The 19,383-nt window shown below is 38.9% G+C and overlaps 1 protein-coding gene across 1 annotated transcript; it reads right to left on the reverse strand.

Moving 5' to 3' along the window:
* Positions 1–5,070: 5,070 nt before the first annotated feature.
* gsk3ab (glycogen synthase kinase 3 alpha b) lies at positions 5,071–18,809 on the reverse strand. Its single transcript, XM_026370623.1, has 11 exons — positions 18,694–18,809; positions 18,403–18,588; positions 13,950–14,137; positions 13,710–13,793; positions 13,017–13,127; positions 10,092–10,222; positions 9,651–9,855; positions 9,222–9,317; positions 8,182–8,368; positions 7,936–8,013; positions 5,071–7,725 (listed from the first exon to the last, which is right to left on the reverse strand). Exons 2-11 carry the CDS (start codon positions 18,575–18,577, stop codon positions 7,658–7,660), a joined length of 1,323 nt encoding a protein of 440 aa, XP_026226408.1. The 5' UTR covers positions 18,578–18,588; positions 18,694–18,809; the 3' UTR covers positions 5,071–7,657.
* Positions 18,810–19,383: the final 574 nt, after the last annotated feature.

Here is a 19,383-nt window from a genome sequence, read left to right on the forward strand (position 1 = left end):
GTAGTGACCAATAGGGTTCAAGTATAGAGAACACTGACGGAGTTTGTAGTCCCAAAGCGCGCCAGGTCCGGAGCAGGCTGAGCAGCAGCAGCACTGATTAGTGGCTCCTGATAGTTTTGAAATAGGACCCCAAACTAAAAGATGTTATAAATGAGGGTGTCACATCCTCTGTAGTCATTTAATGTCTATTTATAGTCATCACATGTCTAATTATTGTAATTATTCATGTGTTAATGGTCCCCTTTGTGACTCGTTTGGTGATCCTTCTCTTTTTGGACATTTTCAAGAGTTTATGGTCATTTAGCATGTATTTTCTGGTTATTGTGTTTCTTGTTTGTTGTTTTGTGTGTGCAAAATGTGAAAATGAAATCTGAGCTGTCAAATAAATGCAGCAAAGTAAGCAGAAGTTGCTTGTAGTCCAAACACATCAGTATTAGAGCGGGGTAAACTGCTAAGTAAGTTGCAACTCTTTGCAGTGTGTCCTGTTGTTTGTAGTACTTACCTGCATTATAGAAAAAGATACTTTGACACACAATCTCATTCAGGATCTACTTGTTAATGTTTTTCCACAGTTCTGAATCATATCACACGGCCTTCATCTGTGAGGAGTAATTAGATCTGCTGACATGCACACTTTTAAGATTCAAGCTTTGACACTGCTGAAAGGTTTAGAAAAAGGACTGTAGGTGCACAGGTAAAAGTCCATTAGTGAGAACCTGGCATGGTGCCACAAACATTGTTAAGCATGATTGTGCCTGGGAAGCCTTATTGATTCAAGAGCAAATAGCAAATTCCAGTGATAGACAACAGCACAAGACAACAGACAATATGCCTCGAAATCTAAATAAATCAGAAAACATAAATATAAATATATTCATAAGATCATGAATATAATTTCTAGTACTGCCATGTAAAAGATTAAATCCTCCAAACAACATAAATTACGATATCCTAAAACCACATATGGACGGTTTAGATGAGGGGGGAGGTCATAGAGCCATACAAACAGCATATTAACATCATTCAACTTTGTTGTCAACAGGGATGTTGACAGGTGGATAGTCTGCATTACCAGTTAATTAAACCTAACCTTCGTTTTCATTTATGTAAGACACTGTAGTATTGAACCCATCAGAATAGCAGTAACATGTAGTGTGCATTATGTGGTATTGATGCATTTCTATATATTTAGATAGAGAAATATATGCCATCATGTCTAATATGTATACAATATGTCTAATATGACAGCATGAATATTTCTTACACTTACACATTATAATTTTCTGATAAATAATATAATTGCTAGATTGCTTGAATTTCACTTGACAGCAACAACTGTGTCACAGGTTTATAAAAGCAATACTACATAACACTAACCAGATTTACCCTTTTCAGTGTGAATGCAGGCAGCTGCATGGTGTATCTTGATTCTGCTTCACCAACTATTATATACAGAGGTCAGTGGAAGTATAGACTAGCCCACTCCAGTCATTTCCCAGAAGTACATGCTGCCCGATGTGCCCCATTGGCTGATTGGGAAGATGAGCAGCTCCTCCAGACTGCTTATCCTCACTCCAAATGGTATTAAAGAGGCAGCTGGGCGTCCAGCCAAAGGGACCAGGGCCACTCAGGCTTCACAGAAACTGTACCATCTACTCAATACACCGCAGAATAACATTATTCAGTCCTGACAGATCATATCACCATGCTGAAGAGTTAGCAGACATGTTTTTCACTGACGGTTATGGTTCAGTGACTGCAGGTCCCAGGAGAGGAGGGCTGGCGTGTCACACAGCATTGATTACTCTCTCTGCTGCTGCTGCTGCTGCTGATGTGCACAGGCATCGTTTATGTTGTTACAACCATTTCACCATAAAATACATTTAGCTCTTCTGGAACTTTTGATCATATCGCCTAAATATTAGCAGATGGAGTGTGCTCTCCTGTTGTGATATAAACATGTTCAAACATCCAATAATAAATCCCACTTCAAAAAATAATCATTTTCAGTTTATGTTGAAACAGTTTCAGGACGTGTAGTGGATGCTCTAGTTTGTAGCCTGGTTTACTCTTTCCGTTAGCCTAGGCTCGCTTATATAAATAGGATGGACAAAATTATAGAACCATCTATCAGTAAAATACAATACAGTTCAACAGGACCACAAAATATATGTGGATCTAACCCTTCACCAAATCTATGTGTATCCCGCTGAACTGAAAAACAAAACAACAACAAAAAAAGAGCAATATGTATTGAAACAGAATTCAAAGGGATAAATCTGTATGGTTTAAGGATAGAGATGATTTTTTTGATTTATGCCAAGTTCTCTGGAAAGAAAGTCAACAGTCTACCACTGTGGTCCACACAAACACATGCACCTCAACAATGCCTGAATGGATTGGGATTAAATTCTGTAGAATAATTCATAGTCTCCAGTGGATAGATCCTACTGACAGACCTGCAGAAATATCAGGTTGACATTTGTTGTTTTGCATGAAATGTCACAACAGCATTGAGCTCGCTGTTGTGACATTTGGTCGACTGTAGATTCACGTCCTCGCTCCCAAGATAACTTTGGTAACACGCTTAACCTTTCATCTAATGCTATCATCAAGTCAAAATGTTATTTTGCCAAATTACAAATTTACAACTAGGACATTACCGTAAGCCGGAGATCTAGCCTACTTTGTGTTTAGGGCTAATTTGTATGCCAACATGCTAAACTAGGATGACTACAGTAACATGCTGGTATTAGCATTTAAATCAAACCACAACTGAGGTACCTCATGGTCTCTTATTCACCATCTTAGTCCCTTTATTGATATTTAGTCTGTGAATATTGTAAAATTAATTTAGCTATTTTTCACATTGGACATAATAAATGTCAAATAAATACCATCTACTAGCAACAGATAACAAAAATTCATACGCGTGATTCAGTCTAGAAAAGTTCCTTTTAGAAACAAAAGAAAAAACTATTTTACTACTGACACAGTGTTTATTGTAAGTCACATGACACATGATTTGTTGTGCCTATAATTAAACTTGCTAAAATGAACTGACTTGAACAAGTGCATTAGTATTTTGTGAACCAGATTCCTTCTTCAGAAGCTTTTACTAAAATCTAAATTCATTCATAGATTTCTTTATAAATAGAGTCGGAGCAGTGTGTGAGGCCATACAAGGACAAAATAACAAATTAGAGCTCAAACTGAGGGGCAGACTCAAAAGTGACTAAGAATTTTTAGTAAAGCACCCGGCAGCAAAGGTTCTGCCAGAGCCTATAAATATTTTGTACTGAACACAGAGAAAGACGAAAGAAGAAAAGTTCATGGACACCATGAGACGTCATTAAATCCTGCTGATTCTTGTCTGAATGAAAAATCGGAGTCTCTCTGAGACTGGTTTGGTCCTTGGCACATGGCCATGAAGACATTCAGCAGTGTTTGATATGTGCACTGCAGGTCCTTGAAGTCATGAAGAAAAATGAGACCTGAATTCAGTGCGACTCTCAGCGACGTTGAAAAAGAAGAGAGACCTATGTCAGCAACACTACAGCAGTACAGTGTGGATACCAGCGTGTTAAACGTTCATGAAGCAGCACCAGATCCCTTCCCACCTTTTACACGTCCGATTTAATCAAACTGCGGAAGTGCAACATTTCATCAGTCAAGGTTAAAAATGTTTTCACTGACATTTGCAATAGCCTGGTTCCCATAACAACCTCCCTGATTTCATCAGTCTGCAACTTTCCAGAGTTCACTGATCCGCCTCACTGCAAAACTTCATTTCATTAATCCCTTCATAAAAAGGTTTCACACAAACCTAAACCTAATAAGCAAGTTATGCACACCGAAGGATATTAACTGAGCACCGCTTTACGTTTAGCACATTTAATTAATATCACTCGCAGGAGAAAGGAGACATGAGTTTTTAAAAGAAGCCCAGTAACATGGTGAAGTGAAAGCACAAATAGCCAGAGTACAAAAACACAATTTCTCCATCACTTGAATATCTGAAGATACCTGCCTTACCCTTTATGATCCGTGAGCAACAGTCTGCTGTGCAAGTGAAAATGCCAGATGCAGTATTAGTTTTCACCCCCATCTTCTGAAGGAGGATAAAACAATATTACACAATAAAATCTCAGTGCCCTTTACCCCAACTTCTTGGTTATCATGCACACAGGCAGGCAGCAGGTGAGATGGAAGGAACATTCGTCCGCAGCAAGAACATTATAAAGAACGACACGTAAGTAGAAACACGACAAGCTGACTGAGAGCAGGTGAAACTGGCAGGTTTAAATAGGGAGAGAACCAGGTGTGTTACTGGGCATCACGTGACTGCAGGGAGAATGATAAGAGACACGTCCACATTTTATTAGCACTGGAACTCTGCAGTGGTCGTAGATTCACTCAGATGCTATATGTACAGTAAAAGTAAGTTAAAGTACCAATACCACAGTATCTGAATGTTAATCAAAAGAATTGATGATGTTTTATTATTCTTGACACATAAATTGCAGAAATTTGTCACATCCACATTATTTGAGCTGTAGCAAATTAATTAATACGATTAAATTTTATATGAGGTACTAATTTATTGGAGAACCTACATATCATAGCTCAATATACCTTTATACAGAAAGGTTACTTGTTGAAGAAATGCACTGAAATAAAAAAGGACTACATGCCTGAGAAATGGAGAAGTAAAAAAAAAAAAAAAAAAGCTATAAGGAATCTTTGTAATTTTACTCAAGTACAGCACTTGACTAAATATAGTTTATTTTGATGACCCTGTTTAAAACAAGGCCTAAAGGACAGCTCAGAAGAACCCACCTTCATGCTCTTATCATGCGTGTTAATAATGTGCATCATCAAAACACATTTTCAGTTACATTGGAGCAACTTTTGAAACATTTGCCCACTTTGTGATTCAGCTTTGTGTTGCACAGAGACCAGGTAGCACATAACCAATAATCATACAGTTCTAGGTAATCTCATAGTGAGTTCTATCTTTACGAACATCATGTAAACAGGTACATTTCAATCATGAATGTGAGACAGGAATAGTTTCATCACTTTATTAATGAGTTTAATTATTTATACCAACAAACAAAAACTGTCTCTCTCCCTCAATCCCTCTCTTTTCGTCATCTCCTCTATCCAACCGTTCTGTTCCCAACAATGACATTTTCTCCTCAGATAAGAGTGATAAAAGAGCAGGGTCACAGCAAATTAAAAACAAAGTGTGACAGATCCGAAGATGGAAAAAATAAATTTTAAAACAGCACATTTAGTCAGCTCTTCATTTAGGAAAAGGTACAGAGTGATGTCCATGTTCTGGCAGCACACACACTTACAAACACAAACACACACACACCCACATTCCCTGCAGCTGTGCTCAAAAACACTCACCAAGCATCTGTGAAACACACACACACCGTCAACAGGTCAAACACTCATACAACGCACAGCAAGTGAAAACAGGTCAGTCGGACACAGGAGATGGTACTGACAGATTCATTTTCCCCCTTTCCTCCAGACAAACACAAACACACTCTCACAGGGTGATTCATGCTCCCTCCCAACAACACCCACAGATCCAGAAGCTTGTAACATTCCCTTCACAATTAAATTAAATTGAAAACCTGTTGGCTTGCATGTGCACCTCAATGCACACTGATTGGAAAACACACTCCGACGTCTGGATCTGAGTACAGTATCTTGGATGTGAAATCATTTAACATGTGACACTGCTGGACTAAAAGAAAACAAAAGAAAACCCCTTAATCTAACCACCCCAGTGGAAAGGACCCCCACCCCCCTCAAAAAACACAGTACAATAAATAAAACAGTCTTGACAACATTTATGGGAGAAAAGGGAAGTTATGAAGAGAGAGATGGAGGGAGAGAGAATAAAAATGAAACATTTTGTTCTGTTTTCCCCTCATGAACCAGGGACTGAAATGAAATCGTATTTACAGACTGCGACTGAGGATAAACAGTCCGGCTGCTGCTGCGCCGGTCTACTAAAGAAAAAAAAATTACAAGAACAACAATATAATAATAATAACAAAAATAACAAAATAAAATAAAAGGTACTTGATATTTACAGTTTAGCTGTGAAAAAAGGAGGACAGAGGGAAGCAGAAGGCAGAGGGAAGAGGACAAACAGGAATGGAAGGGGAGGCTCCAAAAGCTGTTGGGTTTCTGGGGTTTGAGCATTGTTTCTGGTCAGATCACTGTTATTAGTGGAAGTAATATAGTGTGGTCCACTTGGGTTGAACATGCACATTTGTATGTTGGAGGAAAAAAAACAAGTCTGTGTTGACAGCGGACCGTTGAGCTGTGTAAATCATTTGAGGACAAGATGATGATATGAGCGTCATAGAGAGGCTCTTTGGGAAGGCGCGAAGAGGGTTTTAACATATCTCTCTCACAAAGCAAAATTCATTCACGAACTCATCCTACTGAACTAGCTGAAATGATAAAAACAAACCAGGCGATCAGAGAAAGACGCCAGAAGTCTCTCCGAGTATTTCTCTAACATAATCAAGCTGATATGAAACTTAATATTGTAAAAGTGACATAATTAATGAGGTGACGATTCATCCTGCAGAGCTAAGTAACTGTGTTTATGACATCTAAGACACTGAGGCTTCTGTATTAGCCCCTAACCAGTGGCTCCCTTTGTTGACAGCTGGACAGCACACATAATTGACCCCTTTGCTTCCCCCTCTGCTCCTTTTCTAGATGTGCAATACTCACTTGAGAATCAAAATGAAACACTTGGTTTCCAGCTTAACCAACGAAAACATGAGCTTATACTGAAGAAACTGAAGATGTGTGCACTCTGCTCACGTAAAGCTCCCTCTCCTTCACATAAAAGGCAGTTAAGGAGCCAATTTTCAAAAAGAAACTGTAAATTCAGGCTGTGGTGCTTTCTTGGCTAATAAAATTTAAAAACCACCTCTTATTTTAAAATTGACAGACAGAATCAGCCATCATGTTCTGTCTTGTGTCAAATTTGGAGATTAAAAAGAAAAGAACAATAAATCTTCATTTGTCCACCACAGGTCTAGGTGAACTGACAATACTTGAGTAGAGACAAGTCTCAAATCTACACAGTGGGTTTTATGATCGAACACTATGTACAGTACAAGCGTGTCATTTTTGACCCAACTAAAGATGATTGTCAATATTAGTCAGGCCTCACATGTGGCCCCAATTCTCAGCTCCATAGCCAATCACGATCCCATTTGATGGCACCACGGCCACACATAAAATTAGCTAATGTAAATAAAATGAACATAAAAAAAGGGATAAAAGTCAACTGTAGATTATATAGGTTACAAATCCACATAACATGTACATCATGGACTGATATAAGCTGCAGCTTATATTAAGCCCAAGTATGGCTACTACATGTCCTTAAAAACAAACCCACACCCTCCTGAAGCTAGCAGCCACAGAAATCACTGTCTATTGGAAATGGTTAACATTCAGGGTAAATACCAATGCTCAGTGTTTAAGTGGGTCTTTTTCTTTTTTTTAAGGATTTGGAGCCAGGAAGAAGGTTGAGAGGGAGAAGAGCAGAGGAGATGAAAAGGAAAATGGGGAAGACAAAAAGAAAAGATGACAGAGGGATGGATGTTCAGGTGCTGTTGTTGATGGATCCAGGTGCTGAGCTGGGTTGGGCGGTACTGTCTGACACACTGCCCTCTGCAGGAGGAGAGAGGGAATACACAAGTCACCAACCAACCTCTCATATTAACAACACATCCAGGCATGCTTTGGTAAATCATTTTTCATAATATCCACCACCTACTGTCTAGATCTAAACAAAAAAAGGCAACTAAATTAATAACTAAAATGTTCTAACGATACTAACATCAAAAATGATATCAGTTATGTTTATGTTGCCATACATACCATGTGAGGCAGGCAATGTCTGTGCACGAGCGTGAGGAGGAATGAGTGTGGAGTTCAACTGAGGCTGGATAGACAGCTCTGAGAGGGCAGAAAAGGCAAGCTAATGTTTAATTACACATAAAATACTCAAGGTGCAAATGCATGACAGCCAACCATGAGCGACTAAGTGAAGCTCATCAAAGGTCAAATGCAAGAAGCACACACTTGAAATAAAGTACATAGAAATCCCGACAGAGTTGAACTGACCAACAGGACTGAAGTTGAAGAGAAGTGGCAGTTCTCGTCCACTAGGCAGACGGGTGTTGGGCTGGCGCAGCTCATCGAAGAAGGCGTGCGCACATGCCTCAAGGGGAGACAGCCTGGTCACCGGCGTGTATTCCAGCAGCCGAGAGCAGAGGGCTATAGCCTCTGGTGGGGTACGAGGCTTAAACACCTGAAAGAAGGACGAAAGGGTGTCAGTTAGACCCACCAAGAATTTTGGTTTACTTAAATCCAAGATCTAAACCACATACCTGTGTAAACAAACATTCTTACAACATTATTTGGCAAATTTCCTGAACTTGGGGAACACGCTTACATGTACTCAAGAAACCTGGTTACTGGAAATTCGAGTATACATGAAGCAGAAGAGTAATCTGATTTCTCCTCTGCCCTGGGCAGATTTTGGAAGTTTAGTCCACAGATTTTAGCACCCTAGTTACAGTGCAAACTGTCTGAATTAAAGAAATACACAGTAAAAAGTAACCTTTTTAGATCTCTACAAGAAACTTCGTCTTGGTCATTTCAGGGGGACTTGATTGAAAAACGAGGTTGCGTCACTCTGTGTAATTATCTCTCTTTTCATGCAACCCGATTGCACGTTTACTTGACTGTCATTACTCATGATCATTTTGATTCCAGTGTCAACTGATGCAGAAGGAACTACAAACTAAATAGAGGAACAGCTGATCATTGATGAGGACAGAAAACTAGACCTGTAGAAACAATTCACCATTGTTGGTGTGTCTGACTGTGGTAGATACATAAGAAAACAACAGTTCAGTTGAAGCAGGAAATGTAAAAGGCATGCTCAACACAGACACACTACCAGAACTACAGACACTTAAAACCCAGCTGCTGCCAACTACTTTGTATCCGTCTGTGTCAAGGGACTGTGATGCAGCAGGTGATACATCCTCCAAAATAATCATGAATCAACACCTCTTTAAAATAGATGAACAGCCTTTAATTTTATCTTAGTGTCTCTAATAAAATGCTGAGTGTATATTCCAGTTACAGAAACATACCTTTGTCCAGGGATGTGCTTTGATCTGTGGGAATTTGAACTCTGTGTAGTTAGGGTTCATCTCCCGGATCTGCTCCCTTGTTGGGGTCCCCAGAACCTGACACAGTGCAAAAATTTAATACTCGTTAGTATTAATCACAATTGTCTTGCATGCTTATGCATAAAAGGAGATGGAGGTTTGTCAGTGTAAATTATCACAAATATTTGTTTTTGCATTTAACAACACCTGCCCTTAATGTTTAGTATACATCTTTAGATTTTGTTAAAGTTTGCTAGTTACAAATTTTATTCTTCTTTTATGGATGCCCATATAGAATCATCAGGCTATGCCAAATTATTTGCAATTTCAAACATAACACTGTGTCTCTTTTAATGAGAAAGCTTGTCATTAATTGGCTTTCCTCCACAATTTGCAGCACCCTTGCTTTACCTTGATGATCTCTACTAGCTGGTCCACTCCACTGTCCCCAGGGAAGATGGGCTGGCCCAGCAGCAGCTCAGCCAGCACACAGCCGGCCGACCATATGTCGATGTTGGACGTGTAGTCGGTGGCACCAAAGATGAGCTCCGGGGCACGATAGTACCGTGAGCAGATATAGGACACGTTTGGCTCCCCCCGAACTAGCTGCTTAGCACTAGAAGGTGGTAGAAGCAATAAAAAAAGATAGTTCAGGAGATGAGTGCTGGTCAACATGAAAATCACAGCACATAAGTGATAAAACAGAGACATAAGCAGACATGATACACACGGAAAGAAAGTAAGATGCAGACTGGAACAGAGACAGCCATGTAAACATGCACATTGAGAATGTTACCACAATGGAAAGAGCGACACAGACAGACATGTCCAGAGGCAGCGTCTGTTACCGACCTGCCAAAGTCACAGAGTTTCAGGATGGCCGTCTCTGGATCCACCAGGAGGTTCTGGGGCTTGATGTCTCTGTGACACACGCCCTGGGAATGGATATAAGCCAGACTGCGGAACAGCTGGTACATGTACACCTGCGGGGCGACATAGAGGGTTGGCATAATGCTGACTGCTTAACAACTTAGACAATGAGCTTCATAGCTGTTGTAGGTAACAGCATATTGAATTTATGTATAAGATCTCCTGACATCTCCTGAATATTTGTAACATCTTTGTTAAATGTTCACTTACAGAAATAAAGTGTTTATTACATGTGATATGTAAAGCTTTAGCATTAGTAGTAGGAATAATAGAAATGGGAAGTTATCGGAAATTAAATAAATGTAATGATTGATCGGCAGGAGATCAGAATTGGCCGGTTTTAGGATTGATTGATCATGATCATCTGAGACAGCCGAGTCTGGGCTGATCACTGCGTTGCTCCGCTGCTCAAAACCATCAGTATGGGTTGAGTTTAGCCATGTTTCAGTCCCCTGATGTGAATAGTACTGGAGTGAAATTTGAGGCAGGACTCATTTAACAAACAAAAAGGCTGCTCTGCTCTCTGTCCAAAACTTCACTTTGTTCACATGCTGTCACGCACAGACACACACAACATGTTTTCAATGTGAAAGTTATTTACCGTGGAGACAGGAAGCGTGTAATTTGTAAAACCTGTGAGGCCAAAATAAGGCATGGAGGAAGAAAACATTTGGTGTCTTGCTGTTTTCTTCTGTTTCTATTGGCTGTTGCACCTGTTTACACCAGAAAAAGTACAAATACTGTACATCATTTTTAATTGGAGGTTTGTCCAGTAACCTTTGTATTGGGATTTGATTTGAGTGAGACAGAGATGAAAAATATTACGTTATTTGGTAGTGGATTGCTTAATTACAATTAAATTATTCATTAATGAAAGCTGATAAAAATATTTGTGTATGTTGTCAGTTAAAGTCTTAGAAAGACAGGAAATCTTAAGCAGCCAAAATTGTAATTGACCTAGAAAATTGCAATTGGTACATCTCTAAATAAATGTTTTAAAGACTTGCAGTTAATAATTGTACCGACCAATTCAAACATTATAATGAGCAAACAGAAACTTAAATAGAGGAAAGAAATATATTGCTTTACTGAAAAAATACAGGAGATTTCTTTTACCTTTGCTTATTGCTTGTGACATCTTTTGAAGAGACAAACACTTGTCAACGTGACTACTAACAATTTGTGGACTTCTGTAATGAGGGGTTGAAGTCAACAGTGCTTCATTTAAAGCAGTCACTAGCCAGACACAGTCAGAAAGGTTGGGAATCACTGATCTATTGTCTAGCTACCTCTAGAGGATGACTACCATGCAACAAATATGATATCTCTATGTTTTATACTTCAGTGACCGTTTAACACACTCCCTGTTCATAGGCAGTATAGTATGTGCATTGTCTGATGCAGCCTGCAGTGGTATGTTTAGAAAACATTTTAAAAAGCAAAAGGTGAAAGATTCTCCCCGAAGATGAGGATATTAGGTCACACAGAGCTCACATTGTTAAGTTTGTGCCCATTTGATGTGCCAATGGAATGCAGATGGTGAGCATTTTAAAATGACAAATCACTGTCATCGCCATTATCATCATTACTGCCCACATGATGCAGCGACAGGCTGGCCACAGATTACAAAATGATTTCAGACTGGATGACTGAGGGATGAGAGATGATGGTTAAAAAGGGGGCAGATAGGGAGAAGAGGAGGGGAGGAGTGAGGAAGACATGGTAATGACGTAAGACCCATGAGACGGGGGGGGGGGAGAAGACCCCAGGCATGCTGTGATGGAGGTGTGTCGCTGGAGGAAGGAAGGAATGACAGAGGAGAGAGGGAGAGATCTGTATGCATCTGAAAGCCACAGGGGAGAAGCTGAGGTAGGGAAATGGGCCATGAGACAGCAATAATGTCTTCTCCGCTGCTACAGACGTGATAAACACACAAACACTCTCCCCTAAAATGAGCATCCTTTCAGACTAGGAACCAAGAGTATTAAAGACAACAGACTAATTCCCATGGGGCCATCCTTCCCTTCCTGATTTCATAATGCTTAAAGAGTGAGCTGACAGTCACAAGCAGCAAACCACTTGGTTGCTTATATCATCCACAGGAAATTAACCTAAGTCTTAACTTAACTTACAGTTCTTTCTTTACAAATTTGCAGCCTAACTGATTATACTAAATTCAAGAGACTGAGATTAAATTGTTACTCAATAGTAAATAAATGCCTTTATGAAACAAATTTAATAAAACTGACATTGTTAAAAAGGACATGAAAAATCTACCTAATAACCTACCATCGAAAACAGTGACATATTAAGACAATTAAAAATCAGAACCATTGCTCCGAGCCACTTTTACAGAATATGACTCAGAAGTCTTATCCTTTTAGATTTAAATATTTAGAGTGATATACTTCAATCCTCAAAAGCACCAGGAACACAGATTTGCCAAACACTGGCCAATTTTCCAACTTGTGAAACATCAGCTTGCTGTTCTACAAAAACAGCACATGAAAACAGCGCCGTTTGGCAGTTCATGTATCAGGGTGTCCCAAAAACTAATGAATTCAGCATTTTATCTCACAACAAAAAAATAATTACATATATCCTTCATTAATACCGGAATGAAATCAGACTTTAAGATAAACCTAACAGGGGTGAAAACTTGACGTCTGCAAGTATGTGGACTCTGTAATCTGACACATCAGACTTTTAGGACTGTAACTACATTTTCACTGATACAGAAATGACGCAACCAAGCTTTATTTAACGTTTGATCCATACAGAGGAGCAGTAAAAGCAGTAAGAGGAAAATGCCCACGAGTCCACCCAGGTGTTTGTCTGTCTACGCACCTTAACGTAGATAATGGGGATAGTGGTCTTGGCCTTGTTGAAGTGCCGAGCCACCCTGTAGACTGTCTCGGGGACGAAGTCCAGCACCAGATTCAAATACACCTCATCTTTCTGCATGAAGGAACAAAAAGGAGAGACAGTATCGTCACAGACGTCAAATTTTATTGCAGCTCTATTCAATGATTAACTATATAACTGATTAAGAAATAAATATTTATTTTACGTTTTGCACTAATATCATGAAATAAATATTTACTGCAAACAGTGACTGGATAAACAATTACAGATTACACTGCAGTTATATGTTATAAGTTAGGTTGAGTATAATACACATATTTAAGTGTATACTTCACAGTAATGCCTATGAATTTATAGACCAAAAAATAATCTTGAATGTCAATGTGTCAAAAATAAATAAGTTTTAGTCTTTGTAGCTCGGGTTGTAAGAGTTCTTTTCTTTAGATTCAGGTTAAGATTATTCAGCTTTTGCTTGCACAGATGGAGATTAATTTAAGACAAATCGATAATCTGAAAATGAATAAAGAGCTCTGTGCCACAATAAAGACAGAGCTCTACTTGTCCAGAACATGTCTATGAATCATCTTAGATGCATCCACCATTAAATGGCTGGGTGTGGAGGCTTAGTGCTTCATCTGGAAACTTGATTCCTACTAAATAAAAGTGAATACACACCTTCTCTCCACTGGAGTAGAAGAAGTAACGTAGCCTCACAATGTTGCAGTGGTCCAATTTCCTCATAATTTGCAGCTCCCTATTCTGCAATGAAGAAAGGAAGAGGGAAAGAGGAAGGGGAAATAAATGCATTGTGAACTGTGCAGAAGATTTTTACTTTAATGGCAAACTGACTAAAGATCATCATGTTTAAATCCAGACTCAAACATGCATCTGCTGACTGAGTTATTTTGTCTGTACCTTAAACCTCTTGTCTTGGAGGACTTTCTTAATTGCCACCATCTCCTGGCTGTCGATGAGGCGAGCCTGGTACACCACTCCAAAGGAGCCATTTCCTATAACCTTTATGTCTGTGTAGGAGACTTCCTGCGGACGATCGGGTCCCTGGCCGGGTGTGGCTACCACCGTCGTCACTTTGCCGCTGTCTCCTGTGGATTAGAGGAGAAATACACTTGAAATGACTGAACAGCGGTTTCACACCAAAATATAACGAAATCAAAAACAATAAGAAAGATGGAGATAATAAACGTTAACACTTTTTCTGGTGGCAAAACTATCCAAAACCCCTTTCATAGTTGAGACACACCCATAATGCAGGCCCAAAAATATTGAACCCGAGTTTGAAACCAATTTACAACACTACTCCAAACATATTACTGCTAAAAACAGTATTTCAGTATCAGTATTAAGGTAATAAATAAAATGTATGTGCAGCTAGCTTGTTTTACATTTTGGGGAGTTGGTTAAATATTCTTAAACCAAAAATTTCCAATTCAAATAGTAGTGTTTGCAGGAATGCAACTGGGAGCTGCATAGCTGCAGTCTCATTTACCCAAATGTGGCCATCCCAATCATTCACATATACTTCACAGACGACTTGATACAGTCCTTGTGCAACAGCCACTTAGGTACATTATTGTATTTGGTAAAATGATGGGTTATTAAAAAATGTTAGATGTTCGGTTTTTACAGTTTAAATATACAGCGGATAGAGTTGTAGATGAACTAGGTTAAAGTCATGTTATTTTCTATTATGCATTGCTTAACATATTAGATACATACATAATTTTATTATTTGTGAGAGGCGATTGTTACATTAGGAAGGTTTTAGCACACATGGGTAAAAACATTTAGGAGCAACACACACAAAACTTTAAAACTATGGTATAGATAGTTACATAATGTAACAGTAAGTATACAGGAATGGGACATAAAGTCCCAGACAGAGAAGGACAGAGCTGAGATGTGGCCTTGAAAAAAAGAAAATGTAAGTTCAGTATGTAAAATGGCTTCCTTATCACATTATATATAACTCAATGTACAGGTGACAGCTGTAGCACATTTACTAGAGAGGATTTCACAGACAAAAAGATGTCAATTTTAAACTATTCCAACAGTGTCACTTTCAGAATAATGTTTGACCTATTGGAAATCAAGCTCAAGTTCTAACCATCGGCTCTATTTAGGGTCAAGAAGCTGCTCAGTGTTTTAAGCCTGTGCACGTTTTGGGTCAAGAATCATTTGACAAATCGGCACAAGAAGCAAATACAGTCAGAGGGGAAGAGCAGCAGAGAAGAGGCCATTTGCCAAAAGGCTTGTCAGAGCCTGTGATAAAATTGCACGGACAGTAGCACACCCAGAAGTGCTACCATTTCCTGGGCTTGCTCACTTCGCCTGTCTCAACAGGACCCCTCCTGATCTCTAGTAGGTCTTCCAATCTCAAAATGGAGTAAGACAAAGAAGCATGTAGGTCTCTCAGACAAACTTCCGAAAAACAAAGAGACTTATCTTTACTGCTATTCAAGTCTGTATGAACACGTGCAAAAACATGTAACGGTCTAATTAGTTCTTAAATAGATTACTACCTCCAATTGATTTGACAAATAACAGCTTTTTCCACCCAAAACTTTTTCAAGGTTAATAGTAAACAGAGGCTTATCCACATGATTGGCCTAGATCTGATCTATACCCCTAGGTCAGCAGGAAATACCCAGCTTTTGAGATCTGTTACTATGTGGTTCCTGCACATTCCAGTTTTCCAGCTCTACAATACACTGTTCCTGTGTATTTCCTTTTAGCATCACTTTCATACTCCCTTTAAACAAGTTAACCCGGAGGGGAGCACATTAAAAATGGAGCAGCTGTGGCATGATAGTCCCCTGAATAATGAATGCAAAGATGAGCACCCTGCCCAGCTGTCAGTGAATAGCTTTGGTTTCTGATACGTCAACGCAGGCCTGATGAGTAAGAGAAAAAGGATGAGCAAAGTGACTTTCATCACACCCACACTTACAAGCAATTAGCTTGGAGCTTGTCTCCAAGTGTGAAACCCATGTACACTTTTTATAAAATGATTAGCAGTTTCAATTTTATCATTTGAGGTTTCTAGGAATTATAAGAGAGTCTTGCCTAATTCAGTACTATGATGGCTTTACACTAGATGTGGCTTTTAATCTACACAACTACACATTTTGCCTCATCTACAATCTAACTAGATGCTAATTAAAGTTAAATAACATTCGGATAACTAAAGCGTCATCGCACAACTGCTTCAATTTGTTCATATTTTTGCACCACACAGGCTCAAGATGGCTGCGTTTCAACTTTTATTGCACAGTTACTGATTCGTGAACTCAGTGTACTTATCTGTGCAAGGTACTGACCAAATATGTTGTTCACTTTTGTTGTGGCACTAAACACTGGGTTGTGGCCACTGAAACACTGAATACAATAATGACATTAATAATGACAAAGTACTGAGTCTGGATTAATCACAGGTACAGCTGATGGCACTAGATTGGTATTGGCACTTCCCTTTTCTTGATAATTTACTTTGATGTTAATAAGACAAGTTTGGTGTATTAGAATTGGATAGATATTAGAAATGAATAGGTATTAAAGCTTCTAACAATACTCAATGCATTTCAAATATCATAACTAAGTACAGAAAACTTAAGTATTCAGGGCTGGAGTTAAGTATTTCCATTCTTCTATTATCCAACCATTTGTCATTTCAGATTACTAATTAATTAGGTCATGTTCTTGTACAACTAGTTGTCGTTAGACCACATTTAACAATTGATAAATTTCACTCATTTACTAAATGATATGTGAAATAACATATAGAAAAAGGTATTTTTTTGGTATTGCAATGAGCCAGGTACTGTAATGTCACTAGTAAAAAAATAATTTCAAAAGACAAGGTGTAAGACTGAGTTTTGAAGTATTTGTCTGGCCAAATGTAATCAGTTTAAATCGGTCACAGGCATCCTCTGTAAAGGCTTTGATTAGCCAAAATGGCTCAGCTTGTCTCTCGTCACCCCCTGATCACAGTAACTCCTTCCACCGTTTTTCAGTAGTGCTGAAGACGTGAATAGGAATAATATAGTGATTCAATCATGGCTTCTTAATACAACATAGTAATCAAAATCAGTTATTCTTTCACTGCTAAAAACACTGATCAAATCACTATCATGTGCTGCCAATGTTGCCTAAAAAGTGTCTATTGCAAGGTCCAGGCAGCTCTGACACATGAACGACACTTCCACAGAGCACGAGAGATGTAGATAAAGATTCTTACGCAGCCGTTATGAGCAAGTGACACGTATACCATTTTGTCGTCCTGTCATCTTGCAACTCTACAAGCATATGGTTTGATCATATATTGTAAAAAAATAACATGTTTTATTAGCTACTGGGGATGTAAAAATAGTCAACTTTTTTATCAATTTAAAATGATTTGAATGAATTTCTGAAGACTTTCTGAAGTCAGCCTACATGCAGCATTATGCAAGTTCTTGTCATCACATCAACAAAACCAAATGGAGTTTCCTATGCAGGCACCAAATGGTGAAGTAAGGGGCCACGTTTACCCATTGGCCTACTTTAGTAGATCACAAGTTATTCTAAAGGGAACAAAATGTAATTTAACTAAGAATTTGTTTTTACCTGAGAGTACTTACACAATTACAAAGGCAATATGCTGTTTAAAGACTTAATACACTGTAGAATACTGTAGGTCACACACGCTATTATGCAACGTTATGCATATGATCCAGGTGAGCAGTTAAGGTTATGATTTGTTGGCAAATGGGCAACTAGATATTGGTAATTAGGAAAGAATACGCTAAAATTATGTTCAGCCTATTTAGACAATCACACTAAAACCCTAACGTTATCCTAGTTTGAAAAAAATATATATGTAGAAGATGAGACTGGACCAAGGACGACGCCTAAAAAGTTTAACCAGATCATTTTAACATACTCTTCTTAAACGCTAACAAGCTAGCTAGCTTCCACATATGATATTACTGACAATTATATTATAGCGTCGGCTAACGCAAACTCTGTTTTTGGGCTACAATGCAATAATAATGATTGGATAATGCTGCCAAAAATACCGATATACAGATATTTACCGTCGAAAGATCAGCAACTTAGTTTTAAGCTTGCCATCAGCAGCTAACGATAATGTTAGCAATGCGATAAAAGCCTTTGATCGCAGTGGTTCCTTAATGAAAAACAGCTAACTTAACTTAGCTAGCCAGCTAACAGCTTGCGGCTAACGTTAGCGCCGCAACAATGATCGAGATTAAACACACCGAGACACATCTCTGTAAAAACACGGCACAGCCCGAGCCTTTGTGGAAACATGTACGTTGGGCGTTTGACAGAAATATCAAAATATACTCACTAGGCAGTTTTAGATTCCCAAAGCTCGTCGAGCTGCTTCCACTTGCTTGTGAAGCCCCAGGTTTTCCTGTCGAGCTTCCACCGGCTACTGCTGATCCGGCACCGGCTGCAGCGGACCCGGGAGCTCCGGGAGGCTCAGCGAATGAGCTGGTCCTGGGCCGCCCGCTGCCGCTCATATTTGTGTGAACTAAAACCGGGACAAGGTTAAACGTTATTAGCTGTCAGACCGGCACAAAGCTAAGCTATATATGTGTGTATTTTAATATTCGATATATGTAAAAACTAGACTTACAGCGTTCTGTACAGGCTGCCCGTCTCCCCCTTTCTTCCTCTGTAGAACAGTGATGGTGGGGGGACCGGGGAGTTGACGCACAACTACGTAAAGGTCGCAAGGGTTGATGGGAAGCCGAGTTCTTCCTTCTTTGAGTAGTTTAAAGTTTTGAATTTTGCGTTGTGTCTCGTTGGAATAACTTTGTTGACTGCGCCGCATTTATTAGTAATTTATACAATAATGATTGATTTCATTTTGTAGGTTTTTTTAAAAAAACTGATGATCGAAATCTAATTTTTGTTCATTTAATAACTGTGCGTGCTCCCTCGCTGACTTTGTTTTATTCTAGAAAGATAAAGACAGATTCTGTGTAATTAATCAGATCACACTTCCAGTAAACTTTTATTTGAATGATTCCAATTATGCTTGAAGCAAACACCTGTTTTGTCATGATTAATAAAAAGAATAAACAAATAAATGTTACAGTGCAAATGGACAAGCTGTCAAATCTATACTCTGTGTACAATGGGCTTCAATATCGTTAGATGATGAATTCATACACATATACTATTTATTATTATATAATATAAATAATAAAAAATGATGAACAACAGCATTGCTAACCGTTGATGACAAAAACTACAATTCCCGTCAGTAAAGCGCACTTTGTGATTGACAGCTAACCTATCCAATTACAGAATCTGCAATGTG

Source organism: Anabas testudineus, chromosome 16 (assembly GCF_900324465.2).
Source record: "Anabas testudineus chromosome 16, fAnaTes1.2, whole genome shotgun sequence".
Taxonomy (NCBI): domain Eukaryota; kingdom Metazoa; phylum Chordata; class Actinopteri; order Anabantiformes; family Anabantidae; genus Anabas; species Anabas testudineus.

Bases quoted from the DNA above. Each gene is read 5' to 3' on its own strand.
- gsk3ab (XM_026370623.1), bottom strand. From the start codon at position 18,577: ATGAGCGGCAGCGGGCGGCCCAGGACCAGCTCATTCGCTGAGCCTCCC. The intron at 13,794-13,949 runs GTACAGACAAAA...TCTTCATTGCAG, and splicing joins TCCAAGACAAGAGGTTTAAG to AATAGGGAGCTGCAAATTAT. The intron at 8,369-9,221 runs GTATGTTTCTGT...TCCTTCTTTCAG, and splicing joins AAGCACATCCCTGGACAAAG to GTGTTTAAGCCTCGTACCCC.